At 39.0% G+C, this 27232-nt stretch overlaps 2 protein-coding genes across 5 annotated transcripts in view; both read right to left on the reverse strand.

Annotated features, from left to right (window-relative positions):
• Positions 1-443: 443 nt before the first annotated feature.
• Positions 444-13696, reverse strand: LOC115789090 (sodium/glucose cotransporter 1-like). 3 transcript variants are annotated; one of them, XM_030742290.1, is made up of 17 exons: positions 13664-13696; positions 12719-12739; positions 8811-8879; positions 7979-8050; positions 7443-7547; positions 7210-7269; positions 6965-7069; positions 6764-6869; positions 6084-6164; positions 5792-6000; positions 4002-4137; positions 3755-3862; positions 3500-3650; positions 3248-3416; positions 2637-2852; positions 760-865; positions 444-658 (listed from the first exon to the last, which is right to left on the reverse strand). In XM_030742290.1, exons 4-17 carry the CDS (start codon positions 8045-8047, stop codon positions 444-446), a joined length of 1836 nt encoding a protein of 611 aa, XP_030598150.1. In that variant the 5' UTR covers positions 8048-8050; positions 8811-8879; positions 12719-12739; positions 13664-13696. The 3 variants fall into 3 exon arrangements, with proteins under 3 accessions (XP_030598150.1, XP_030598149.1, XP_030598148.1); XM_030742289.1 differs by lacking the exons at positions 12719-12739; positions 13664-13696 and having other exon boundaries at positions 444-655; positions 8811-8957; XM_030742288.1 differs by lacking the exons at positions 12719-12739; positions 13664-13696 and having other exon boundaries at positions 8811-8957.
• Positions 13697-24482: 10786 nt separating this feature from the next.
• Positions 24483-27232, reverse strand: part of gnaz (guanine nucleotide binding protein (G protein), alpha z polypeptide) — a 31109-nt gene continuing 28359 nt past the window's right edge. For both annotated transcript variants that reach the window (XM_030742258.1, XM_030742257.1), the window contains exon 3: positions 24483-26507. In XM_030742258.1, coding sequence (XP_030598118.1) covers positions 26163-26507 — 345 coding nt within the window. In that variant the 3' untranslated portion in view covers positions 24483-26162. The remainder of the gene's footprint in view (positions 26508-27232) is intronic.

A 27232-nucleotide genomic window follows, 5' to 3' on the forward strand; every position in this document is an offset into this window, starting at 1 on the left:
ATGATGTCTGAAAAGTTACAATTCTGTCATCCATCATCATTCATCACAAATGAAATCATAGATTTCCACTAATACTAACAGTGTAAAACTGTTCTTAAAGTTTTGGTTTTATATAAGAAAAGGTAGAAAACTCATGGATAACACAGGAAGATCTTCAAATATTTTGGAACAATAGATAGCATACATACATGTCATATATTTGTACACCACATTAACATTTTTAAGACTAATATGTGCAAATTTACCGATTTCAAATACCAGGAAGAAGTAAAGAAAAGCAAATATATAGTTATAACACAGGGACAGCAGTAATGATGCAGAGTAGAAGGATTTGCAAGTGAATTGTCTTATTTTAAAGGGTTGAGGCCCATTGACTAGTTTGTGTTTGTCATAATTATGTTTGTATAAATTAGAGCGTCAGAGAGCAGTTTAAATCAGCTGTCCTAGCCGAAATAGCCATGAAAAAACACAGCCACACACAGGAGGATGACGGCGTTGGCATTGACTACATTCCTCCATAGAGGAACCTCTGAGGTGTCTGTGAGCTGCTTCTTCATCTCTTCCTCCTCTTCTTTAGTCAGCTTGGGGCCTTTCTTTGTTTCCAGTCCGCAGAAGCACATCACTGCCTTCTTACAGAAGCCGTGTTTCTTCTCATCTTCTGTAAAAGGAGAAACAAGAAAAAGAAAGTATACCTGTATCTGTTTACATATAGGAATGTGTATTTACTGTATATGTATACTTTGTACATCAGCTCATTACCGTCTGAGTCCACACTGTTGGAATCTTGGTTATCAACCCAATCATCCACTTCAAGGTCGACCCTCTCCTCTGTACGGCTCCTCAGGCTCCAGCACAGTCGATACAACTAGTCAAACAACACAAGATAGTGTGAGAAATTGATTTTTTATCATTTTATTTTGGGTTGTCTATTAATAGTTCACTAATGTTGGTTTATGTAAAACTCAATGGCTGAGTGGTTGTAGCCACTGCATGGGCTCAGGAACGCTTCCATAAATCATTGCTTTGCCTTCTACAAAGGCAGGTTAAAGCTCTATCATGCAAAGAAGAAGTCATATGTGAACATGATCCAGAAATGGTGTTAGAAGAGAGGTGACGATCAGTGAGCAGCAGTATGGCATCATGCTAAGAAAGAGCACTACAGATGCCATGTTTGCTTTGAGATGTGTTGATGGAAGTATAGAAAAGGTTAGAAGGTGGATCTTTGTGGATCTAGAGAAAGCATATGATAGGATGCCAAGAGAGGAACTATGGTATTACATGAGGAAGTCAGGCATGTCAGAGAAGTATGCAAGGGTGGTGCAAGCCATGTATGAGAACAATGGGGCAGTGGTGAGGTGTGTGGTAGGAGTGTTAGATGGGTTCAAGGTGGGGGTGGGATTATATCAGGGACCAACTCTGAGCTCCTTCATGTTTGCGATGGTGATGGACAGGCTGATAGATGAGGTCAGGCAGAAGTCTCCTTGAACTATAATTTTCATAGATAACATTGTGATCTGTGGTGAGAGTAGGGAGCAAGTGGAAGAAAGCCTGTAGAGGTGGAGGTATGCTTTGGAGAGGAGGAGGAATGAGAAGAATCAGAGGAATTTATTGTAATTATATGTCAAACATACAATGAAACATACAATTAAATTCTCCAAGATTTAATCCATTCTGACTGTGGAAGAGGCTGCTGCTGGCCTGCAAGCCTCCATCCAACTTGCGGTGGAGCTCCAGCAGGTACTGAGTCTGAGTGTGCACTGCTCTGCACATACTTTCGTACTGGCCAGACAGTCTTATCAAGGCGCAAACAGCTGCCCAGACTTTCCTAATTTTGCGATAAATCAGGTATTCCCCCAGTCCAACCTCTTATCAATAGGCCAAATATGAATACGTCTTCCACGTCCTCAATCGACAATGCAGCTAGGCACGTAATCTTCCACTCTCCCCAGGAATAACGTAGCCAGCCGGGTGTGTGTCACCAGGACAAGAGGATTCTCCTCCCCCATTTTTCCTCATGGATAAAATTTGATCAATAGCGTTGAGAGACCAGCTGATCAGATCCATAATTCAAAATTCCCAGTTCAGAAAATGTGTAGAGAGAGGCTCTCAAGCAGAGCAAAGCAGCAAAGCAGGGTATATAAGGAAGGCTGGGGAGAGAAGAAGAAGGCATTCACCTCCACTGAGAGCAAGAGAATAATATAAAGAGGAACGAAAGTGAAGATAGAAGGTGTGAATGAGAGCGAGACAGGTGTAACAGTGAAGCTGCAAGGAGCAGAGGTAGTGAAGATGGAGCAGTTTAAGTACCTGACATCAGCCATCCAACAGACGAGAGTGCAGGCAGGGTGGAGTGGGTGTAGACAAGTGTTGGGGGTGATTCGTGACAGAAGGATAGCAGAGTGAAAGAGTGAAAGGGAAGGTTAGAAGAGGGTAGTGAGGAATGCTATGATGTTTGTGACTCGGCCCCAGATAAGTGGAAGAAAATGAATGAAAAGTTTGTGTTTTAGGGGTTGTATTGACTTCTCATTTAAAATATGATGTAAATATTGAACAAAATTTTGCTTACAGTATAAAGGTGGCATTGGCAGTGGAGTGTCTGCCAGTGTTCACACTTGATTAATTAATGATTTATCACTTACATGTTTGTCATCGATGGGTTTGGTCATGAGAGACACTGTCAGAATGATGGTGCAGGAGATGACAAACAGGATGATCCCAAAGTAAAGGTAGTGAACTCCACATATGATAGTGGGACAGTTACTGGGCTGAATACAGCTACCTGTCCCATAAACGAACTCAGTAATCATCCTGCTTAAGCCGATACACAGTCCAATCATGAGGCCATAAAAGGCCCCCTGAAGAAAGAAAGCAAAGAACAAAGATCGCTTTAGATGGAAACAATTTTTAACAAGGCAAAGAAATACAGTGTAGCAAAAGATAGCACCTAATGTACAATATTGTATTTAAAAAAAATAGTTTGGGATAAATGTTTTTTGCTGAAAATTAGCCTGAATCAACACTGTTGGTTGTGCAATAAACAGCAAGCTGCAATCATGATGCTTATTTTAGCACAACGATGGGTTTTGGAAAAGGGTAAATAACTGTTTCTCCCAAAATGTCAAATGATAAAAGCTTTTCCTGAGAGGTAGGAGAACGAGTCAATCATTTTACAAAATCACATTGAAGACCAGATTTATTCTTTTTATTTCTTGAACAAACAAATAAACATTGAATCAAAGACGCAACTCACGGGCTCATTGACACGCTTGCAGAAAATGCCAAGCAAGAAGACAGCTGCAACAGGTGGAGCAAGGTAGCTGGTGATGGACTGGGTGTAGACAAAGAGCTGACCACTCTGGGCTGCTTGTACCACAGGAATCCATGCTATGCTCATACCAATCAGGACCAAGATAAACACTCTATACTCAGTTGAAACAAATGCGATCATTAGTCAAGAATTTAACCAATAATCTTATCAAACAGTGACAAAAACCTATTTTACCTGCCAGCAATCATGAGTTCTTTCTCATTGGCAGACTTTCGGATCTTAGTGTAGATGTCCATGGTGAACAGAGTACTGGCGCTATTGAAGATAGAGGTAAGGGAGCTCATCAGAGAGGCCAGCATCACAGACAGCATGAGCCCTCGCAAGCCTGAAATATAATATGGAAGGTTTAAGAAGATGGAAGATAAAAAAAAAAAAAAAAAAAAAGAGGCTGTAATTTTAATCACAGCTTAAAAGTCAAAGGTCACCAACCATCAGGCATGATTTCAATGACTAGTTTTGGATAAGCGATGTTGCTGCAGCCCACATCGGTCCCACAGTGTTTTTCACACTCTTTGGGATCCACACATGCCACCACATCTAGATCAAAGCCAAGAAAATCCACAATATGTCAGTTCAGCACTGAACATTTTATGCATGAGCTGCAAATCTAATTTTAACCAATAAGTTTGGTACATAAGTCACAAGTAATAGACTCTGAAAACTACAACACACTCACCTGGGTACAGGATCCTGCTAATCATCCCGGGGAAAACCATGAGGAACATGGGCAGCAGCTTCAGGTAACCACACAGGATGCAACCTCCTTTAACGTGAGAGAGACTCTTGGCGGAGAGGCAGCGCTGCACAATCACCTACAGTTAGGAAACCATAGTAGTGCAATGCAGTGGCGGTAAGCAACTAAATACATTTAGTCAAGCACCTCTTCAAGTTTGATACAATTACAGCCCATTCCATTTTGCTGAACAGATGTATTATCTTTGTGCTAATTTTTACGTCTCTGTTTACATGATATATTAGTACCTAATGGACCTGTCACAGTTGTTGCTGTCTACATTTGTGTTTATGCATGAACAAGTGTAGGGGAATGGTGGGCAATTTTTTTCCCCAAGGTACCACATGAGAAACAGGGACTGTTGTGGAGGGCCGCACCGATGAGCTGAATCAATTTCTGCTCAATATCAGTTTTATCTCTTTAGAAACTGCTACTGGTCAGAGTAAATGTTGAAGATTAATTATTTCATCTGCAGCTTTTCAGGGGCTTTTTCTTGTTCAGCGAGAGAAATCTAGTCTGTTTTGGGCTTGTCTAGTGCACTAAAGTCAAGTTCAATGTCTGACATGAAATATGAAGGACTGCAGAAAGGTGATCATCACTGAGAGAGAATCTGTATCTGGATTTGTTAAACTTCATTACTGAGAATGTTTGTTCACATACAAAGGTAGACCCAAGTAAATCCAACATATTCTGAGCAAGTTTCCTCATGTGTGGAAAGTTGTTCTCTTTGACAGAATTTGAAGAATAAAAATCCAGCAGTGATACTGACTTGAAATGCTCTGCCAGTAGTGAATTGGACTGTTTCCTAGCAAGGCTTCAGATGTCTGTTCCCACTCTGCATCAGCTATAAACACAAACTGCTCTACACAAACTGGGCACATGGCTTTACCTCTGACTTCAGTAAAGAAATACTTAGAAGTCCATGTCTTGTTAAAAACTCTGCATTCAGCATCAAGCTTTAATTTTTTTTAATGTGAGCTGACATCTTTCGGGCCTACCAAACTCAGATCTGTCATAAATGTCAGTTCCAACACAGTTACAGTGACGTTGCATCTGCTTGCACACACATATGTATGCTTGGAGAAAAGAAGAAGAAGAAAAAAGCAGTCAACTTAGAAAAAAAGCAACAAATTTGTATTGCTTGCTTGATGTATACTTTTTTATATCTGAATTTGAATTTCCCATTGGCCTCACATGGGCCAGTCAGGATATGCAGGATAAGCAAAGGGCTGGATATGGCCTGACAATGCCCATGCCTGGTGTAGGGCATGCAGACACTACAGCTTTAACACAGTTCTTTAAATCAAGATTAAATCAACAGTCTGGCTCAGACTGGCTCTGAGACTTAGAGGCCATGAATGGTAGATTGGACGGGTAAGTGGATTGAAAATGGCTGTCACTCATTTCAAACCACTTCTAGCCTTTGAGGTTGAACTCAAACTATTTGCTGACCAAAGAAGTGAAGCAAATCATTTTCTGTGTGATAAAGTAGGATAATCATTTTTTATTGTGTGCGCTCTATTTCATGGCTCTTCACTGATTAAGTAAAAGCCTGGTCATCCACCCACCTCAGACTGTTTATGGAGTATGGTTTTAAAAAAAGCCAACATAGAGGAGCATGAATGTGCACATACATATGAGGGCAGCAGCTGACTGAGTCTGTCTATAATCACAGATTGTTGCGAGTGGTTGGTAAAAACTGCCCAGTGGTTCTGCTTGTTTGCTTCATTCACCTGATCAGCACACCAGTACCAGGCAGCTTGAATGGTGAGTCCAAACACGAGACCAGGCCATGGGAGGTCTCCTGTAATTGGATCCCTGAAGAGATGGAAGGAGTCTTCGCGAGGCTCGTAGCACTCTGCACTGATGTTACCCGTTTTTGAGGGGACAGCTTGCATGTAGAGTTTCTCAAAGTTTGCATAGCCGCCCACCTCATGGAAAGCTGCAGAAAATCATGTGCAAGTGAGATCAATAATTTTTCTTTTGCTTGCCAACATATCATTTATGAGTAAAATATTCTGTTACCGAAGCCCATGAGGATAAATGATCCAATAAGCATGATGATGGTCTGCAAGGTATCTGTGTAGATCACTGCTGCCAGTCCACCTAGGATAAAATATTTGATGTTATCGATCTGTGAAAAGATTCACAGATAGCCTGAACATTTTATCACCACTAACAGATATAACTAAACTTATTGAAGAGGACAAAAATCAACTTATCATGTCATTATGCAACTACTTATTCTGTAAAACTTGGAACAGCAACAGAAGGCCAGTTGATGCTTATCATAGTCCATGTACAATCAACCACAGCAACTCAGCACAGATAAACCAGCAATAAAGAAAGAGAGAGATTGTGTGTGTGTGGTGTGTGTGTGTCTACATCTCCTTTATGCTTAGTCATGGTAAGAAACAGTTATGGATGTGATGTTACAAAACAGCAACAGAAGGCCAGCTCATGCTTATCATAGTCCATGGGCAATTAACTACAACAATACAGATAAACCAACAATGAAGAAAGAACAAGATTGTGTGTATGTGGTGTGTGTCTACGTCTCCTTGTGTAGGCACATGGCTTTGAGAAGACTTTATGCCCAGTCACAGTGTGATAACGTTTATCGTATCATGACGCTGTAGTTTTCAAGGAAAATGTCAATCCATGAGTTCCGTAGAAAAGGAAGTGAATTTTTCCTGTTTACAAACCTGTGACAGTGTACAGTGCAGTAACTGCTAGAAGCGCAATAACAGCGAGGTAGATATTCAACCCAAGGGCCAGCTGGATGAAAACTGCACCAGAAAAAATGTCTGCCTGAACGGGGAGAAAAGAATTTACAGGGTTTCATTCAGGATTGACAAAAAACAGGTACAATAGAAATATTTTCTGCTGCTCTTGCAGGGACTTACTGAGATTTTGGTGAAGACATACAAGGCGAGGGAGAGAACAGAGAGATAAATGCGAATGCGCTGTCCTCCGAACCTCTTCTTCAGGTACTCGGGCATCGTCACTATCTAAATATGTTCACAACACATGAGATTTTACTCATAATTCAACTATAAATAAACATGGTGTTATGAATTGTCATTTAGGAAGGGGACATAAATATATGCAGGGTTTTTAGGCCAACTTGTGGCCTTACTGTTCTGTTTACCCCGGCTTTAATGTAGATGGGCACAAAGATCCATCCAAGAATGACGACCACAATAAGAGCCTGAAACACACAAACATACAAGAAATAATCCAGTTTCCTTTCATCTTCAGCAAGGTGGAGCTCTCATCAAAATCTATTTGCTGACCAAACTGACTCAACTAATTGATGCAGTGTAAGAAGTGAGAAATTGTAAGACGTGATAATGCATAACTGGCACAGGAGCAGTTACTCACGTTCCATTCAAATCCACCAATGGCTATTCCTGTAGCTGCAGCAGAACCTGCAATTCCTACAAAGTGGACACTGCCAATATTGCTGGCAAACAGTGATGCTCCGATCTGTGGAGAGCACAGTTACATCTGTCATATTAAAGAGGCTTCAGAATTCATTAAAGAGTCCAGCTGATTATGCTTTTTATGCTAGGCCACATGCTCAGTATACTAATAAGTACTAAATGATTTACATAGTTGATTACTGATGATGCATTAACATACATTTATATAGCACTGTTTTAGTCTTAATCTCCACTCAAAGCACTTCAGGGAAGTAGTCATATTTTAATCACACAGCAGTTTCTCTACCTCATATTCATGGTCAATGCAGAATCACCAATTAACCTAAAATCCATGTTTTTGGATTGTGGGAGGAAGCCCATGCAGGCAGAGGGAGAACATGCAAACTCCACACATAAAGGTTGTAGCCAGGATTTGAACTCTTCTTGCCATTAGGGTGACTGTGCTCTCTATTCCACCACTGTGGAGATACTCACCGGCCACCACACCATACTCCTCCCTGCAAGGAAGAAGCCACCTACGGTGGATCTGTTGGTGCGGACCATAGACTGCAACAAAGCAAAGTCAGATTTTAGCAAATCCTCAAAGCTGCAAAACAGCAACACCCTGCTTTGATAATTTGATGTATTTTACCCACCACTGCAATAACATTAATCAAACTGGCAAAATAATTGTAAACCAGCTTTCTTTGTAAGATGTTATGATTGTATAATCACTCCACTTGCTAAAAAGTGATTCTGGTGTTACTTACTGGATGAATCCAATTGGAAAACAAGTTGGGACACTGCATAAAATATAAGTTTTAAAACAATGCAGTGATTTGCAAATCTCACAAACCCATATTTTTTTCACAATAGAAAAAAAGAGCATCTACAAACTGGAAGAATTTCAGAATCATGTTCCTCAACATAAAATTGTGAATTCTTTGAATATTTCATCATTTACTAAAAGAAGAGAGGATGCTGCACATCCTAGTGGTAAACATGGTTCTGTCCCAACTTTTTTGAGATGTGTTGCTGCCAAAAAAATTCTAAATTAGATTTTTTTTTTTCAAAATGTTACATTTCTCACATTAAACATATGATATTGTGAATAAAATAAAATAAAATATGGGTTTATGAGATTTACAAATCATTGCATTCTGTCCAAGCTTTTTTTGGAATTGGGTTAAGAATCATAAAGACACATCATTAATACTTTTGACTGAATAGCTTTTAAAATCAAAACAATTTAAAGCTATAAAACTATTGCGGAAATACAGAGAAACAGGATTTAAAAAATGATCGGCTCAAGGATTTTAAAACTTACCAATATTCCAACTACCAAGACAACCAGGAAGTACACCACAATAACGGAGATATCAGCTGCATTATTAAGGGCCACGGTGTTTGTTGTTTCATTTTCTGCATTTCTTTTTATAAAAGAGAATCCAAAATAAGAATAATCTTGTGACATCTTGGCTGAGATGGACACCAGCAGTGTTGTTTGAGTCGTTCCTGTCTGACTGAATGATCTACACAAAGTGATTATCTTTATAACCTTTGATGTGTGTGAGAGAGATATACAGTAGTGTGTGAATGTAGGGGGTGTAGATGCAAAACAGGGGAGACAGAGAGAGTGGAGTTTGTCTAATACCTTAACACACACTGCAGTTGGCTGAAAGTGGATGCACCTGTAAACCTCACTGATTCGTGAATGAGTTTTGTGTTATGAATGTGTATTTAGCAAATAATATTGTTAATTATTAAGCTACAAGACAATAGCTCAAGTAAAGACAGCGGGTTTTGCTAAAAACAAAAAGCCTACAGATAAACTTTGCATTGCAGTGACTTATACCTCAGTTTTATGTTGCTGCAAGCGCACACATGAAAGTGCTCTTAAACTTCATGAGTTTGCTGTGTCACTGATGCACTGATTTTACACCTATGTCAATCAGTAACCTAGGAACAGCCATTAAATACAATCACTGATAACTTGTGTCACTGATAACTTGAGTTAAATTAGTCTCAGAAGGGTTACAAAGGTGTATGAAATGATCCACAAGTGTAAACTAAGATTTATACAAAGATTTGTGTTCAGTTTTTGAGTGTTCACAAATAGGTGCTCCAGTCCACACGCAAATACAAAGAAATTTGAACCCACATGAAACTATCTCCATCACAAAGTTAATGAAGTCATCAGAGATGACTATTACGAGTTGAATAAAGAAGCCAGTTCTGTCAGCAGCCAGTAGGTGTCGCTACAGTTACAGCTGTATGAGCCACATGGTTCAAAGCTCACACAGATTCATCCATCCATTTTCAGGAGCCTATCCCAACAGGTCTTATTAAAATCAAATCACTTAGTTCCCTTAGTTTTTGTTTGCAGTTACTTTGCATAGACAAACTGTGCAAGTGTTTAAGACTGTGTTCACGCTTGTGATGCTCGACTGAGCCTTCTTCACATGATGGTGTGTGACTGACTGATAGTGATGTAGGTGTTACGTTACATGATTATATGATTCATCAAACTCAGCAAAATATTTCATAACTTTGGTGTAAAAAAGTCGTTAGTGTAGTTGCTATTTGCTCAGTTGAGGTTTTATTGTTTTTATAGCAATAAATGTAGTTATATAGGCAGCGAATGTTTACTTAAACATCTCAAATGTTTAAGCTGAGAAAATTTGCCAATTTAAGAAACAATTAAGGCCATTTTGAATTTGATGGCAGCAACACGTGTCAGAAAAGTTGGGAGGGGGCAATAATTATGTCAGGTCTACCTAAAAATCTTGCAGCTTACAAATACCTTATTCTTTCTGGACACTACTTCTAGCCACCTTTGACGGCGCACAGTGCGGCTTGCACAGGATTTCATGTACTAACATACCTCCCACATCTACCTGTTCGTGTGCTTCTGGACTGCTTCCAAACAGTAAATTTGCAACTTGCAGCTTTATTGGTCATCATTATGGTGAGATCCATGTCCAAGGTTATAGTATTCTTTTACTGCCAGTGCCAACTTTCTCTTTAAAAAAAAAAAAAAAAAAATTAAAAAAGAAAACGTAGCCAAAGGTTAATGTGGAGATTTGGCAGTGGGGGAAGCCTAAGATCAGAGATAGCAGTGAGGTGTGGGGAAAAGAATCACTTAGAAATAAGTCAGGGTAATTTCTGTTGTGAGCTCCAGTAGCTTTTCTTTGTGTGCAGGCTGTGATCAGCTGACCTGTAAGCAGATGTTTCATGAGCTATATCCCTGATTTCCAACCCTGCAACAGTGTTAAGCTAGCATAAAATGTAAAATTTGGTGAGTGAATCTACACTAGTTAAAATCATCACTTTAAATATAATAGCCCTCTTGATGATATATTAGATATATAATAATAGTTGATATCTCCTACACTTGATGTAACCTAACACTGACCGTGATCAGTCTGCTCTGTACCAGTCCAAGCTTTAAATAACACAAAATTAATGTGTATCAATTTGTTTTCCAAGACGTTTCACAGAGACACAATCATCACTTCATCTATAGATCCAGTCTCTCATTTAAAAGCTGTAGAAAGAATGAGGATTTAACATCTAAGATTGAATTTTTTTTCCAGAAATGACTATCATCACATCCATGTTATGATTATATCTGTATTTTTAAAGCCAAGATAGGTGTACAAATAGAACAAATATGCTTTGCTGCTCCATGTTTTTTTTTTTATTATTATTATATACATTAAAGGGATTTGAAAATGAAATGAAAATCACCAAAGCTGTGACCAAACACAGCACAATAAACAAAAATCAAGTGAACTTGCTACCAAACTTAAGGAAATAACTCCTGTATTTGAGCTTTTCAGCTGTGCACGCTGCAGTTTGTCAGAGTAATAGGAGGCTAGATGGCATCAAATGAAGAGAGATCACTGTGTGCCTTGAAGCTTTAGCAGTGGCAGTGGGTGAGGGACTGTGCCCCGCAGCAAGCCTTAGAGGAAAATCTTGTTCTTCCTATCTCGTAGATTGTGCAACAATGTAAGAAGAGTACTAACTAACAAGGAGTCACCTAATAGAGTACCCTGGGCAGCTCTGGCAGTAATGGCCTGACAGGATTGGCACAGTGACAATGATTATGATACTGATGATACATACTTTATCAGCTTACACTGATAAAAAGTAATATTTACCTTGAACTTTGTTTATATTCAATAACTTTTTTTTTCTTGGTAGGCTACATCTTTTTGTATTTTTTATTTGTTTTGGGGGGGGTTGCACCTTTAAAAATTTTTTTTTTTTGACTTAATGTGTGGAAGCTTTTTTTTTTTTTTTTTTCGTTTTTCAAGTTTTTGCCAGTGAGGAAAAAATGTCAAAATGCCTGTAAGCTATTGCAACCACACCACGAAGACAGCCAGGACAGTGGGAGGAAGAGGCATGAAGGAGCAAGATGGGGGAGTTACCAGACTGTTACTGTTACAAATGGCTGCTTGAACTCTCTGAATGGGGACAATCAATATTCACTTGAATGAGAATCAATCACTGGAATGAGGCCACGCTCTTTGGGGATTAAGGCTTGGTTGCACTCACTGAATTTAGTTCTGATTTTAAAATCAGTGCTTTGTGCCTCTTGAATAAAATGGTTAATTGTTGGTAGTATTGGAAATGCATAAAAAAATTGCATTTTTGTTCTGTGTAAATATATCAAATCCTGCATCATTTACAGATATCTGCTGTTAACTCAGCTTCAACTTGTTTCCCATTATCAGGAAAATGTGAGAAATATCATCCTTAAGAAGGAGCATGCCAACACAAATAACCTGATAAAATACAATACATTAAAAATTATTGTGAAACGGTGCCTTAAAATGATGTTAGCTACATATAATAGTTTCAGAAAAGGGGAAAAAGCAAATACAATTGTGGCTAGGTTTTACTGATGTGACAAAATTATTGTTAAAGGCGTCAAACTGTAATGTACACTCACTGGCCACTTTGTTAGGTACACCTGGTCAGCTTTTCATCAATGCAAATATTCAATCAGTCACTCACATGCAGCAACTCAATTCATTAAGGGATGCAGACATGGTCTGGGCAACTTACTGAATTTCAAACCGGGCATCAGAATGGGGAAGAAAGGTGATTTGGGCTGTGTAAGGGTATGAGGTATATTTTCTTCACACACTTTGTGCCATTTAGTTTCAGTTAAGTATTTAAATGCCACAGCCTATCTGAGTATTGTTGCTGATAATCTTCATCCTTCTACAACTGATGAGTACCCAGCTTCTGATTGAAGCTTCCAGCAGGATAACGCACCATCTCACAAAGCTCAAATCATCTCAAAGTGGTCTTTTAAACATGACAATGTATTCACTGTACTCAAATAGCCTCCACACTCTCCAGCTCTCAGTCCAATGGAGCACCTTTGGGATGTGGTGGAATTGGAAATTGGCATAATGGATGTGCAGCAACTGTGTGATGTTGTCATGTCAATATGGACCAAAGTCTGGTCCAATATGTTTCCAGCACCTTGTTGAATCTCAGTGGCAGCTCCAGAAGTATTTTTCTGCACGTGCTAAGGGGGGGGGTAAGCATTTTACTGAGGGTGCTATGAAGGATCATTTGTTCTTTCAGTTCGCAACACATAGGGACACAAGCTATTTTCTTGGGGGTGCTAAGGGGATGCTATGACTTTTCCAGAGGGAGCTATAGCACCCCCTAGCGCCCCACCACCACCACCACACACACACACACACACACACTCCCTGGCACTGCCACTGTTGAATCTTTGCCACAAGTAATTAAAACAGTTCTGAAGGCAAAGGGGGTCCAACTTGGTGTATTTTACTTGTTTGAACTATTACTAAAACAATTTGGGATTTCTTTTTGTCCTTGAATGTTACTTATCTATGTTACTCATGGGGAAATGTTGCCAAAGCGCAGGTCATCTGGGGACAGAGGCAGGACCTTGCATATGTGTGCGTTAACTATTTTTTGTAGTAATGGAAGAAAAATAATCATGGCTGGGGTAGCTCTGCTGAAAACCTCTAGTGTATGATGATTTATACCGTTTTGACCTGTAGGTCAAAAGTTGTTATCAGAAAACCATCTCTGGCCCATTTCATGCAACAGTGAGGTAATGTTAACACCTGCTCTGGCAAAGATTTAAAACTTTCCCCCAGGGAGCTGTTGATGTCATGAAGTGTAAACTCGGGTGAAGGAAGTGCTTCAGGGTGACCAGCTGGAGCTTGTACACATGATCGGCTGTTATTGCTGGAAGTGCAGGTCCCCTTTATGTTAAAACCGCAACATGCCCTCCATCTGATCACACAGGTTCACATGAGCAGAACTGTGGCTTCTTCAGCTTCTGTGGCAACTTCTATCTTTTATCATGTAGCAGTTATTTAGCCTGAACAGTGAGATGCCAGTGAACTCAAAGTGCATCCAATCGGGCATGAAATCTTGTAAAACTTAACATCATTATTTAATGGCACAGAGCCATCATTAAACTGGAAACACCTTTGTTTTTACTGCTCACAGCTATGAATCTGATACATTTCGGACCAAAAACACATTTATTTGGATTTTTTAAAACAAATCACACGTCAAGTCCAAGATACACAGACTTCTGACGGGGAAGGAAACACAAACTAACATCATATAAATCCAGCCTTGATTTTGAGTTCGTTGCCAGTACAGCTGGAGCTCAGCAAGTTTCATTTTCACAGCAGAGACTAATGAGAAACACATGGCAGAAACGTGTGCTTCATGCACTGACTTAGCTACCTCAATAAAATTTAAGCCACATCTCCCTCGTCCCAAAATAGGCTTAAGATCTACCTAATGTAAGTTTGCAGTGAACTAGAAAGTTTAAAATAATAAAATTATGGCTCTGTAGTATGAGCAGTGCTGTGAATTTGCATGGAGGTAGAAGTTATTATATTATATTATATTATATTATATTATATTATATTATATTATATTATATTATATTATATTATATTATATTATATTATATTATATTATATTATATTATATTATATTATATTATATTATATTATATTATGAGCTGCATACTGTTGCTGTCAAGGTACTATGGTTTCCTCCCTGTGACCTGCCTCTTGCCCAATGACAGCTGGGTTAGACTCCAGCCCCACCACTCCCCTGAATTGGATAAGATGAAGAAAATGCATGGATGGGTGGGTATATAGATATATTATATTATATTATCCACAAGGTGGCATAGTAGCACAACACTGCAAAAGTGGTGCATCACTGAACAAGAGAACAAAATGAAAGAGCTCTGGAAGCCCCAAAATGAGACAATATTGTCTACAGTTTTATGTTTCATTGGTAGTTCAGAGTCATCTCTTAGCTGATGTGCAGCCTTCATTCATTCAACATTCTTTCTTTTGCAGTTTCTTTAGGTTCTTACTGCATTTTGCATCACAAAGCATGTTTTTATCAAATAAATACTGATTCCACAGAACTCTGCCATAATTTGTAATGAAAATGTATCTTCTGTAGCTGGGGCTACATTTTTGATGTCTGTGAGTATTGAATATTTCCCAATAAACTTCCCTCTGGTCATTTTATTAACCACTCATCCATCCAGGGTCACAGGTTTATTTGCAATCAAATATTTACTCAAATATTATTATTATGTCTGTCTGAATCTCAAAGAGTCCAGTATTTCACCGAAAAGAAAAAGGGCTGTCCAAAAGGTTCATGTAACAGAACAGTATTTTTCCTCTTAAGCAGAAAAACTAGATTTAATGATGTTATATGTGAAAATGTATCAGTCACAAGCAATAGTTAAATACAAAGTGAGTACTTGTACTTTTGAACCTTCACCTGTAATGAGCTGTTTTTGCATTGTTGTTACCTAAGAAAAGGACTTGATAATACCTGGTATAGGCACTGAGTATAAAGGTGGGATGTTGATGTCTTCAGACCTCAAATGATCGCATTAGGACTGATTGGAATACCGTTTTCTTTCTGCCTTTGGAAAAAATTGTGTGATAGTGGCAAGATCAAAAGTTTTGCTTAAATTTGAAGTCGCACCAATGTTAGACATTTAATTTAGAGGTTACTTGAGGAAATACTGATCACAGCAGCTAAAAAGAAGACAACCAAAGTAAAACCTTCAGACAGAGCCTGTCAAGCCACACAGGGAAGTTCCAGGGGACAGATTTTGACTGTCAGAGTTCAGATACACTGAAGTTGACTAAATTCATCCATTGCAAAAAGAATTTCACTTACACAATGTTAAGCAGGACTATAGTACAGTGAATTACAGGTAAGTTCAGAGGAGGACCTTAAATATAGTGTTGAAGACACATGTGGGCCACCGCCTCTGTTCTAGAGAATAAACAGTGGTCAAGGTGACATCAGTCAGTGGAAAAAAGCGTAAGCTAATATTGAATTAGTAGCTAGCTGGCTAATAGTTTAATGATGCAGCTTACAGGGAAACTATGGACAACTTTCACATCAGCAGTTTCTTTGTTGTTGGGTGCAGCTGCTCAGTGGAGGTGGTTATACAGCTAGTTAGTCTGGGGGTAAGGTGTTTCTTTGGCTTAAAACGAGATCCTTGTTATTTTTCTGACTTGTGAAAAAATTAGACTGGGTCCAGCCACACAGGCCAGCTTAAACTATCACTGTGAAACCATCCCCAGAGGTTCATTTTGCCAACTATCCTAAATACAGTGATGTTTTTCTGAACACTTTGAGCTTTAGTCCACTGCCTTCAAGGCCCTATTATCTTCCTTCCTTCTCTACCTTCTGTGGGAAAAATCACCCACTTTGAGAACTATTTCCATTGTGTCTGAAGCAGCTCTGCTGAGATATGGTTGCTTTAGATTTACTTCTAGGGATGAAACATCCAAACCTTCTTGTCGCAGCCTCATGATTCTGTTCCAGGAGCTGATTTATTCATATACTGGGTGTATGTGCTGTTAATTTATGCTCAGCACAGCTCTCTTTTAGTTATGACTAGGGTATGTGACGCCAAATGAGCTACAATGTTCAGACTTATCTAGTCCCAGATAAGTACATTTTCACACGCCAAAGAAAGAATAACTGATGTTTTTTTAAATACGTGTCATTTAATATTTATTACTTGGACAATGTGTTTCTGGGATTAGATGCTTTTGACCTATATTATATGGACTTTGAATAAAGATAAATGCTATCATCAGCACCAAATGTCCTGGTGCGTGAAATTACCTCACATTTTCCTGAATGTATGCTTGGAAAGTAATCCTGAACAGGATAAGCAGTTCAGATTTTGTACTTACATTAGATTAGATTAGTCCGTATGTCTATCTTTGGATAAATTTATCTTCTCAGCAAAGAAAAGAACATTAATGAATTATAGCAGCACACATGTGGAATCAACCTAGCTCAACACTTAAAAAACTAAGCATTTTTTTAAAGGCTGTCAGACAAACACAAATCATATTTAAAGGTCAAATGCTATTAAAAACAAAAAGCTTCAGACTTTTTGATGGATGGATGGATGGATGGATGGATGGATGGATGGATGGATGGATGGATGGATGGACGGATGGATGGATGGATGGATGGACGGATGGATGGATGGATGGATGGAAAAATCAAAGCTAAAATGATTCAAAAGGTTAGGTCAGATCATATTAGTGATAAGGCATCCGAGGCATTATTAGACAGGAGGGCAGGCTGCCCAGAATTTGGAAGCCAGTAAGCCTATTAATTATATGTGGATTGCTCCTCTGAACTCATATCTTTGTGATCTTTGTGAAGTAATGGAACAGATGACAATGAAAGTTCTTACAGTGGCTGGCAATGAATCATGTCTTTAAATGGGGTTATAAAATGTGGGGTCACCATGGAAAGGGAGATAAATAGAAGATAAAATGGAAAGTGGTTGCAGCTGCATTCTTGATGTCGATGAAAAACGGGATTTTCAGCAATTATCAATCAGAAATTAGATACGGTTTCAGGTACAGAAGATTTTTGTGCTTGTAGGCCCTCTTCAGGAAATAATATAAGCAGTGTTTCTTCAACTTATCAAAACTTGATCATTCAAAAGTCCCAAATTGGTGATCTGAAAGACCCCAAATCCAAGCTAAACCAGTCAATCGTATGGAGGAGTTGTTATTCAAAGAATTATATAAAATCTGAACCTATTATCATGCAAAAATAAGCAAAATGTATCCATGCACATCTGAAAATAGTCACATTTTTTTCAATTTTCATTTACAAATTCATAATGAAAAAGCAGATAATGCCTAGTTTTCAGATTTCCTGGTTAAATATGAATTGGAAGAAACCGATAACAAACACATTTAGTTTTGTTTTTTTTCCACTGGACAGAAATGGCATGACCTGGAGGTGACCTTAGAGCATTAGCGTGTGCAAGATGATGAAAACAATACAAACAACACAGTAAAGAAAAGTGCCTGAAAGGAAGTTTTGTGTTGTTGCATCTCCATTATCCTTGTTAACGTGTAAACGCAAAAATGGTGTGTATGTTTTTATGAACCCACAGCTGTGATTACTGATCTGTGGTCTAAAATCATACTGAGGTTGTACTGAATCGAGCTTCTTTACAGGAGCTCGTCTGGTTGCAAAAAGAAGTCATTGTTCTGAGATCTATGGAAGAAACTGTCCTCAGCTCCCTTAATCGCTGTTTATTATCTCAACTGCCAATTTTGTGTTTTATTAAATACAACATAATACAGGTTCAGTTCAAGGCTTCAAAGACAGGAAAAAGTCAGGCTATGTTGTTATCATGATAGATAGATAGATAAATAGCTAGATAGCTAGATAGATAGATAGATAGATAGATAGATAGATAGATAGATAGATAGATAGATAGATAGATAGATAGATAGATAGATAGATAGATAGATAGATAGATAGATAGATAGATAGATAGATAGATAGATAGATAGATAGATAGATGGATAGATAGATAGATAGATAGATAGATAGATAGATAGATAGATAGATAGATAGATAGATAGATAGATAGATAGATAGATAGATAGATAGATAGATAGATAGATAGATAGATAGATAGATAGATAGATAGATAATGTCCAGCAAAGCAGCAATTCAGAGTGCCATAACTTTGAATAGGACACCTGGAATTGCTTCACAGCTCTGCTGCATTAGTACTACAAGTGATTTAATTTTATGCACACTGATATAACAGTTAGTGGTGAAAGTGGACAATCAGCAAATCAAGGTCACGGGGTCAATAGGTAAGAGATGCAGTTCATTTGCGCCCAGAGCCTCCCAGTCAATAAGAAGTTTGTCAACTGTACCGCAAATGAAGGGTGGAGTTAGTACGTTTTGTGATACATCAGTAATGCCTGCAGGCCATTTTGCTGACACCTAAACATCTAAATGTGTTAGGGGAAAAAGTAATTGCAACAGACTAGGAGCACATTATGGCAATGGCATAGAACATGTGAACAGACAGCGTGTTGTTTCTCCACAGAGTGGGGTGAGTATTACAGTAATAAAGAGCACACAGTTCATAAAAGCACAGTGGAAAGAAGAGCTTTTCATAGCATTTGCTTGACAAAAGAATAGGTGGACTAAAAGCTGAGGTGTAATAAGGCTTAAGAGACACCCGTTAGTAGTTGGGTGCCTATGATGTGTACACATTGTATAATAGAAAAGAAAAAAAAAATAGTAAGCTCCACTTCTTTTACGAGCTACCGGCACATAGTTTCTCATCTTGACCAAAGCTACACACAGAAACTGCTTTTTGTTTTCTTGGAACCAAAATAATAAAGAAGGAGGAAGTGCTTCATTAGCGAGTAAGAGAAATGGCCAAACAGGTTTTGTGGCTGTTTCTCTGTCTATGTCTGCCAGTCTGACAGTATCTGGCACCCCGTCCGTTGGCACTGAGGCAGGGACACACGTTAAAAGCAGGAAGCCCACGAGGGCCTCTGTGGGTTGGTGATGGTGGTGTTAGTTTGTGTGGTTTCATTGGACTGGTGGTAGTGAAAGTGCTGTCAGACTGGTTTTTTAGTCAGAAGTTGCAAAACTTTGAGCTCATTCAGTCACTAAGATCGAGAGACTTGTGTTTTTGTGATTTGCTATTGTAACATTAACTGAACAGGAAGTGAAAAATTCAGAAATGCAATCCAATTTGCGCAACACTTTAGTGACAACGTAGCTGCCAGTGCTTGGCCATTTTGTAACTTTATTGCTCATAGTGTGAACATAACTAAAGGCTCAGTACAAAATACAATATGGAAACCATTTACCTGAATGGATTAAAGCTCAAAATTTATAAAGACCAGTACAACTGGGTCTTAAACCTCAGGCTTTTTTTATGATTCAGTCTATATTGCCTGGCAGTTTGCCAGCACAGCCAAACTGCTGCTGAGTAAAATATTATTTTATACCCTTTGCTTCAGCAGAGGAATGTTGGCATACTTTATCCGATGCCCAAAGGCTCTGTGATATGGATTTGACCAAGGCTTTACCCACCACTTTAGGCCTTTTAAAACCTATTTCAGTCCACCCGAGCTTCAGCAGAGAATTCTGCTCTTGCTCCACATACCAGCATGATAAATACTGTTAGCTTGTTGGGATGGACGGTGTTTTTCTTATGTTCAGCTAGAAACATTCCACTGTTAGACAGGTTGGAATTACTTTTTTTTTTTTTTTTTTTTTTTACAGATATTCATGGTACATATTCACTGTCCACAGACAATGTAACTAGAGCCCAACCGATATATAGGATTTTTAAGACCAATATTTGGTGATTTAAAAATCAATATATCAGCCAATATTTGTTTTTCTTTCAGACACACAAAACATAAATAGTTTCGCCTAACATTTGTATGTCTAGTTATTTATTCACTTGTTTACACTGCTCAGATCAGCTGGTTATTGTTTGTGTTGTTCCAAAGGTACGGTGCCAACAGGAAAGTTGCAGGGTGCCCTCTGGTGGACAAACTATACAACATCAAGACTCCTAACATAGTTGAATGGTGTCTCTCCCGTCTCTTCTTTTTAAAATTTTTATTTATTGGCCATTATAAATCCCAATATTGATAGATTGGCAAATAGCTAATATTGGCTGATAATATCAGCCTGCTGGTAAATCCATCAGGCTGTAAAAATAACCTGATGAGTCTGATAATCCTCTCACTTTTCTTTGAGCTTTTTGAGGTTCACCTTTTTGACTTTGAGTGAAATACCTGTTAGATGAATTGGCATGAATCTTGGCACTTAAAGGTGTGTGTCTGCCATGATGAACTGTAGAAACTTTGTGACTTTTTTTTTAATCTTGAACTATCATTAGATATTATTATATTACCGTAATTAGCTTAATTGTGCTCTAGTTCTTGACTAATACTTGCATAACAAATAGCATTGCAATCAACCACATGTTGTTTCTGGTTAGCATAATTTAATAAATCAAAGCATGCTCACAAATTACTAAATGGTAAACATGCATTGTAACTGCCTAGCTTCTGCATGTAATTATAGTGATCCTGGTAGTGTGCTGCAGTTTGTGAAAGAAAACAACGTGCAAGGTTGTTCATTTTCTGAGAAAATAAATAAATGTCTGATCTTAAATAGTGAACCTTTTAATTTTATTGAGCAAACGGCACTCACAAAACCATTCAACAGTGTTTATAATTTAAATATTGCTTTTAAATCGAGCTCTCTGGTTCACATTGAGAAGTATGCATCGTCCACCCATTTTCTGCCACTAAGATGGCAATGTCAGAATTAAAAATAACTGACTATTTGTCAAAAATGTATTTCTGTAAATACAGACCAATAAAACAGACAGTAGAGCTATTGTGGACAGCTGATGTCACAGGGTCCAGGCAAGGTTTTGTGAGGGTAACAGTGGCTCAGAGAGCTGACTCAAGGACAGATGGTTCACAGCCAGATGTCAGGGAGGGTTGATAATACTCATTAGGAAGTAGAGCAGATCAGCAGCAGTGGGCTGGGACAGCAAGCAGGGGGTCGCTTCAAGAAGACAGAAGTTAAGTCTGTTTTTTTTTAGAACTTCTTTAAGGACTGATTGAGGGGGAGACACTGAGCTCATGTTACAGGGGTCAGCGGAGGAGACAGTGGCCAAAGGTTAGCTTGGAGGATGAGGTTTGGTTGTCATCACTCTTCTTGTGAAGCAAACAGAGGAGGGAGGAGTAAGCTGAGCAGTGCTAAAATGAGAGGAGAGGATTGACTGGATTTAAAGTGATAAATGGCAGATTTGGCAGCAGATAGAGGCAAAGAAAGGGAGAGATGAGATACTAAAACTCTTCCAAGAAAACCAGACCTGTGGAATTTTCCTACAGCTGCTTGAAGTTTGTCCGTTTGATTCACTAGGCTGTTTACAGCCAAGAAGCAGGTGGGAGCAGATAGAAAAGCTTGGGGGGATGGGGCGGGGGGGGGGGGGGGGGGGGGGGGGGGGGGGTTCCCTGAGGGAATAAGAGGGAAAGAATAAACGTGGAGGTCAGTGTGGAGACACAGAAAGAAGTCAGCTGAAGCGAGTTAGAAGAGTTGAGCTGAGGACAAGAGGAAGCACAAGAATCACAAGACATACCTTGTGGTAATAGCATAAGGAAATGCATTTGTAGAGGTCAATGGAAACTGTGCTGGTTAATGCTAGTCAAGAACAAAGAAAGAGACAAGACCAGCTAGTGGGAATGGCTTTGTTTCCCTTCTCTTTCATTGAAAAATGTCCGAATGATTCAGGAGACCTACAAATAGACAGGGCTGGAACATGCCAGGACTTACAGATATTTATTATTTCAGTGCTGTCATAATATGGCCAAAAATGTCTTTTTTGTGCCTGTGGTTGTTTTTGAACTACTTCTTATTTTTAGAAATGCCTCAATCCCTTATTATATATTGTATGTTCCAATACTGATGACAAATCTGAGTTTTCTGGTGTACTAAGATTTATAGGCAAAGCTCCAAAATCTAAAATAAGGACAGCCGGAGGTCTTGATATAAGCAAATAATTTTTTCCCCACGACGTTTCCGATTTTATACATTTGCTTCTATCTTTATCATATAAAACAGCTAAATCCTGACCCTTGAATTCTATGAGGACACATTGAACTATAGAGAGTACTATCTTGGCAGTATCTATCTTGGAAGGGACCACTTCCATCAGATTATAGTTCCAAGGTAATCACTCTGAAAAAAAATTGAAATTGAAATAATTTGCTTTAAGGCTTCTCTTTAAAGAGTCAATTAGGGCCAAACTGTTCCATAACATGCCCCTAAGTGAATTCCCCAGTATAACTGGCCACTCTGTTAAGTACACCTGTTCATCTGCTTCAGCCAATCAGCCAATCACATGGCAGCAATTCAATGCATTTAGGTATTTAGGAACGGTTAAAAACAACATGCTGAAATTCAAACTGGCATCAAAATGGGGAAGAAAGGCTTTAAATGTGTCATAGTTGTTAGTGCCAGATGGGCTGATCTGAGTATTATCTACTGGGATTTTCCCACACAGCCATCTCTAGAGTTTACAGAGAATGGTGTGAAAAAGAGAAAATATCCAGTGAGCAGCAGTTCTCTGGGTGAAAATGCCCTGTTGATTCCAGAGGTCAGAGGAGAATGGCCAGACTGCTTTGAGCTGATGGAAAGGCAAAAGTCACTCAAATAATCACTTGTTACAACAGAGCTCTGCAGAAGAGCATCTCTTAACATACATGTTGAACCTTGCCACTGCTCTCAGCGCAGTACAATTCAGGCGGGCTCTCCAAAATTGGGCAATAGAAGATTAGAAAAGTGTTGCCTGGTCTGATGAGTCTTGATTTCTGCTGGGTCAGCATGGAGCCATCCTGCTTTGCATAACCATTTCTGGCTGCTGCTGGTGGTGTAATGGTGTGGAGAGATTTTCTTCATAATACAAACTCCACAACCTACCTGAGATGGACCAAAACATCTGAAGACTGTCTCCAGCACATTGTTGAATCCATGCCACATATGCTTAAGTTCTGAAGGCAAAAGGGGCTCTAATTCAGTACGAGTACGGTTCAACTACTGGTGAGAGAATACCGACCAGTTTGTACCTAAAATTTGACTTAAAATCCAGAGTAAAAATAAATAAATACAGGCTACAGGCCATTTCTATACTCACTTTTTTTTTCTTTTTGGAGCAACTACTCTCAGTTTTCAAAGTTGGCACCAACTCCAACCACATGACAGTCATAAGGCACAATTTCAGCCTTCTCAGAAATGAATTTTATTTATGTTCATCCCTCAAACAAATTCCCACTGTTGGTTCAATCAGTCCACAAAACAATATCCCCATGACCTGAAGACATTTCCCACACATCGATGTAGATCATGATGAAAGGAGCAAGATATAACAGGAAAAATCATTTTTAAAATGATCAGTCACACCAAACTGCAGTTGTTTTTTTTTGTTTTGTTTTTTTCGTGTGTGACATACTGAAAGCCAAATCAATACGTTTAAACACTAAAAAGTTTATACTACTTGAGCGTAGTAGCACGGCACCAGGTCGTATCATCCTCTTATAGGCTTGAATACAGTGGAAATGTTCTATAATTGTATATCTTATTTCATTAGAATACGGTAAGTGGAATTTGACTATTTGACTAAAGACTAAAAAGTGCAAATCCAAAACAGGGCTGACTCCATCAGCCCTGCTGGCAGACCTGTTTAGAGCTGGAGTTTATACACTAATTAGAATGAAGTCTGCGTGCTGCTGTACACTGTCACCCAATCACACATAGGCCAAGTTCATTCTGCAGTAATTTAATTGCATACTTTAGGTCCGAGTTCTGCTTGGCCCAGTGGCTACATTGTACGGAGAGGACAAACACGTTTTTGTCATCATTTGGACACTGAAGATGGAAGCAAGGTTTCAGACAGGGCGATCTATTCCAAGTTGCAAAATAACTCAATGCAGCATAATTGTGAAAGAATACAGAGGGCCGTCTTCTATAAGCATTCCCATCCCGAACACATTTAAAGCACTGTTGACACAATCACCACCCAAAAACACATTTACTACACCATAAAAATTTGCATAAGTTGTTTTATTCATAGTTATTGTCCTTTTATATGTCTTTTTTTTTCATTGTTTAAGTCTGTTGTTGAAGTGGACATCCCGTAAAGTCAAGCCCTTGGCTGAGTTGTTCTCTGAACTAAAAAAGAAAGGGTAAGAGGAGGAGCGGAGTAGGATTTTCCTCCTCTATCTCACACTCTCTCTTTATCTCACTCACAGAATCCCAACTCAACCGTTATTTTCATTTGTTTGAACAAAGAGTGTACCTTACAGCATATTTACACATCATACTGACTGACTGTTTTTAAACAATTCCCATTTAGATAATGCACAGAAGATCTGCTTCTTTGTTTTCAGATTCTCCTACAGTCTCCACTTTCTACCCTAACTTTGTAGTGAGGTTTTCTTTATCACCACTATCATCGTCATCATCATCATCATCATCATCATCATCATCTTTTCCAGCTTCCTCATAAAATTCTGATCACCATTATTATATTTATATAACTCTTTTCAATAGATTCGTCTCTGACAACTGTACAATCGTACACAGTGTTTGACTTTAATATATATTTTTGGGAATATATTATTTAAAACCTAGGAAAAGAGAAACATAATCCCAAAGAAAATATATTAGTATCCCAAAGTAACAAAATCATGCATGTTTTTTAATGTATTCGTCCATAAAAACTAAACAAACAAAAAAAAATTGAACATAAAGGATGGAATCTGGATTTATTTACAAACTGATCTTGGCACTGTTTTTTGTTGTTGTTTTGTTTTGTTGATTTTTTTTTTTGTCTCTTGCTGGAAATGGTAATGAAAAATACTTTTGACTCTGCTGAGTGTAACATACTCCTGGTATTATTAAGTCAGTGACCTGCTATAAAAGCAGGTTTGAGAGACGCATTCGTTTTTTGTTTTCGTTTTTTTTTTTTTAAGCACAAAAAGATAAAAGAAAGAGAGGAAAAGAACAACAATAGAGGGTTGACAAGGAAAGAACAGAAATGGTGCGTAGAAAACATATTTCACTTTGACTTTAGACTGTGGCAGTTTCCTCTTTTAGGCAGAAAACCTGTGACATCATGTTTACTGACTTCTTTTTTCCCAGAAATACAGGCTCTCTCTCTCTGTGTCTCCTCAGGTGCACTCGCTGTTTACTATTGTTTAGGTGAAAAGCCAAAAGAGAGCATTGATTCTGCAGATATTGTTTTGATAAAGCAGCATTAACTGACTCAGGCAAATGAAACAAAAGAGACAAAAGTAATTGGAAACCGCCATTACAGGGTTCGCGTTTGGCAGGCAGTTGGGGGGTACCTGTCTAAAATTTCCAGTGTTGCCTTGTCAAAACAGCGTTTGACTGAAGGTCTTGTGTGTGAGCAAACTATAAGGATGTGTGTCGGTGTGTATGTGTTTGGGTGTCTCTGCATACTCATATTCAGTGCAAACATGTAGGGTTAAAATCCCGTCTTAACCATGGACCCTCAGCTCTGTTGTTTCCATTGAAACAGTTGAATCTACAGTATTGTCCGTCCCTCCCCGTTTTACTACCTCATTTCCTTCCCAGTTCTCTGTTGCCCCTCTTCAAAGAGATAAACTGCCAGGCAGACTAACATGCCTTTGTTTATCCAGCCTGATGGCAGGCCAACTGCAGCCTGCTTCACCCCCTAACACCCCCCCACCCGTCTCAGGTCCTAGCATAGCCCAATGTATTTCAGATTGTTCTGGATGATCACGTCCGTGACAGCATCAAACACGAACTGGATGTTGCTGGTGTCAGTGGCACAGGTGAAGTGTGAATAGATCTCCTTGGTCTCCTTGTTGCGGTTGAGGTCCTCAAACTGCCGTTGCACATAGACAGCTGCCTCCTCGTAGGTGTTTTGACCTTTGTAGTCAGGGAAGCACACTGTCAGTGGAATGCGTTTTATCTTCTCAGCCAACAGGTCCTTCTTGTTAAGGAAGAGGATGAGTGACGTGTTGGTGAACCAGTTGTTGTTGCAGATGGAGTCGAACAGACGCAAGCTCTCGGCCATACGGCTCTGTGTGGACGGGAAAAGGGAAGAGAGAAAAAAATAAGGGATGAGATCATGAGAAACTGACTTCATGGCTAAGAAAATGTAGTGTTTAGTTTGAAATAGCAACCCAAACCAGCCCAGTTTGTCGCACGTATGGCAACACGGATCATGTGGATTTGAATATAGAAGAAGCAGGATTTCAGGAAAATGAGGACAAGTTAAGAGGAGGTCTAAAATCAGCCAGCGCACGCCACAGACATCTCAAGTAGCCAAAGGTACGCCTTCTCTGTTATGTCAACACAGACTTGAGACTAAGACAGCCGCAGACCTCTGTTTGAACTCTCACGTTCTCCTCTAAAACTCCTGATTACCTCTTTCACCACCGCTTGCTTACTCGAAGTCCTACGCTGTGAAATGACGTGTTCAAGTCTTAAATGTGTTTTTATTCATATAAAATCACATATTCCCTAAAAAGAAGCTCATACATGTGAAAATTTGAGTGGCTCATGTGGAACACACTCCTATGGCCTTATATAGTTTGTCATAACAGAAACACTGCAGCTGAGACTTAGGAAAGCTTACAGAAGGATAATAAGAACAACACAGACTTCTTCCTCATGGTGCCTGGCTCTTTTTCTGTTAGGCTTTATTTGAATGCTTAAAACTTTGTTTTTTTTTTTTGTTTGTTTTTCTTCCAATGAGCCATAACTGCTGTGCCCTGATGATAAAGCTCACCTTTAGCCTTTAAA

This window comes from Archocentrus centrarchus, chromosome 12 (assembly GCF_007364275.1).
Source record: "Archocentrus centrarchus isolate MPI-CPG fArcCen1 chromosome 12, fArcCen1, whole genome shotgun sequence".
In the NCBI taxonomy this organism is placed as follows: domain Eukaryota; kingdom Metazoa; phylum Chordata; class Actinopteri; order Cichliformes; family Cichlidae; genus Archocentrus; species Archocentrus centrarchus.

Coding starts and splice junctions, on each gene's coding strand:
- LOC115789090 (XM_030742288.1), bottom strand. CDS start 8,957: ATGTCACAAGATTATTCTTATTTTGGATTCTCTTTTATAAAAAGAAAT. Junction 866..2,636: donor AACCCATCGATGACAAACAT/GTAAGTGATAAA, acceptor TTGTTTGACTAG/TTGTATCGACTGTGCTGGAG. Junction 659..759: donor CAACAGTGTGGACTCAGACG/GTAATGAGCTGA, acceptor CTCCTTTTACAG/AAGATGAGAAGAAACACGGC.